We start from the raw sequence: 1,472 nt of genomic DNA on the forward strand, positions 1-1,472 counted from the left end.
ATGTTAACCAATAATGCGTGTTTTGCTCAATATAATGATCATAAATATTGTCTTAATGGAGAAAGTAAAGTAAAAACAAATGATAATGAGAAATGAACTATAGATGATGTAAGAACTCAATACCTCAATATTGTGTAAACATTTTAATCACCAGATCGACAAACTATGTGTATATGTAGTTGAACTGTTGTGTAAGTTGGGTCATCTTTACCATGTATTTGTGTAGTATTGTACTCGTCATTTTATATTTCATCATTTGTAGTGCTGCACTGAGCTCAAACGAAGCAAAGATAATAGGCTCTCTGGTGTGGTGGTTGCTTGCTATCTAGCCCGCCAGGGTGCCGACTTTTACCATAAAAATAACAAGAATAACACACCATTGGACCTCATTGAAAATCGAGCTTTGAAAGAAAAATTAAAAGCATGTTTACTATCACGGTAAATATTCACTGGCAATGACAATATAAACCAGTAAATTTTCTATTTTGTATATAATAATGTTTATATGTTTGTATTATCTTAATTCTACCAATACCCTATACTATCATAGTGCCTTCATGAAAGGCCACACAATACTAAGAACAACAATAAATAGAATGCAGTTGTTAGATGATCAAAGAAAGGGCACTATTTTAATTATATTCACATCATTGGTTGTGTTGACAGATGTACCTCACTGTCAACCCACACCTACCTCTCTCAATTCCCAGTTTTAAAGATTTGTCACCAATAGCAAAATGTAGAGCTAAATAATAACGTTAATGAATAGATTTTGAAATTACTATTTAGAAGTAAGTGAAATTTAACTGTCTACATATCTTCACAAAAGAGAATTGCCATGGAACAATTCATTCTTGTAAAACATAAACCATTCCTCATGTTTTAGGCTTCTTGGTCACCTTAAACTCCTGTATTTTATCAGTTTCAGCAATTTCATTGCCATACATTTGTCTATATTAACTGCTGTTGAAGCAGACAAATTATTCTCTTAGATAATATACTTAACTTTCTTTGTCTCTTGAAATTGAGATATTGTTTATAGACGTTGATTTTTGGACTGTATAAATGTGGTTCTGCTTCATTCGATATACAAGCATTGGTAGGATTTCTTTATGGGAACATTATAATAATAATAATAATATAATTTATAACAGGGAGCTCAGATGTACTACAACTTACTGGAAAAGAGTAAAAGAGGGGACAGAAAGCAGCAGTTAATCAAATAACGACAGCAGTGAAAGCTAGAAGTACATGCACGATACATAGAATAAAACACAACGAAACAGAAAAGAAAAGGGTGCATAGGAACATCTGAGGTGGCGTTGGTGCACTTCAGGAAACATGGAAGTTTCTAAAGATGCAGTGTCCTGAAAGCTAAAAACTGACTTGGGTAGTTTATTCTGTGCTTAATTCTGAGTGAAGAGAGATATTTCCAAAAGGCATGGGTGTTCCTTTTTACTTTGTAAACATGT

General features: G+C 32.9%; 1 protein-coding gene across 3 annotated transcripts in view; it reads left to right on the forward strand.

Moving 5' to 3' along the window:
- The window catches only part of LOC106868081 (E3 ubiquitin-protein ligase mib1), a 36,955-nt gene that overhangs the window by 19,446 nt on the left and 16,037 nt on the right, over nucleotides 1–1,472 (forward strand). For all 3 annotated transcript variants that reach the window (XM_014913196.2, XM_052977869.1, XM_052977870.1), the window contains exon 5: nucleotides 263–438. In XM_014913196.2, the coding sequence (XP_014768682.2) occupies nucleotides 263–438 (176 nt within the window). The remainder of the gene's footprint in view (nucleotides 1–262; nucleotides 439–1,472) is intronic.

This window comes from Octopus bimaculoides, chromosome 29, assembly GCF_001194135.2.
Source record: "Octopus bimaculoides isolate UCB-OBI-ISO-001 chromosome 29, ASM119413v2, whole genome shotgun sequence".
Lineage (NCBI taxonomy): Eukaryota > Metazoa > Mollusca > Cephalopoda > Octopoda > Octopodidae > Octopus > Octopus bimaculoides.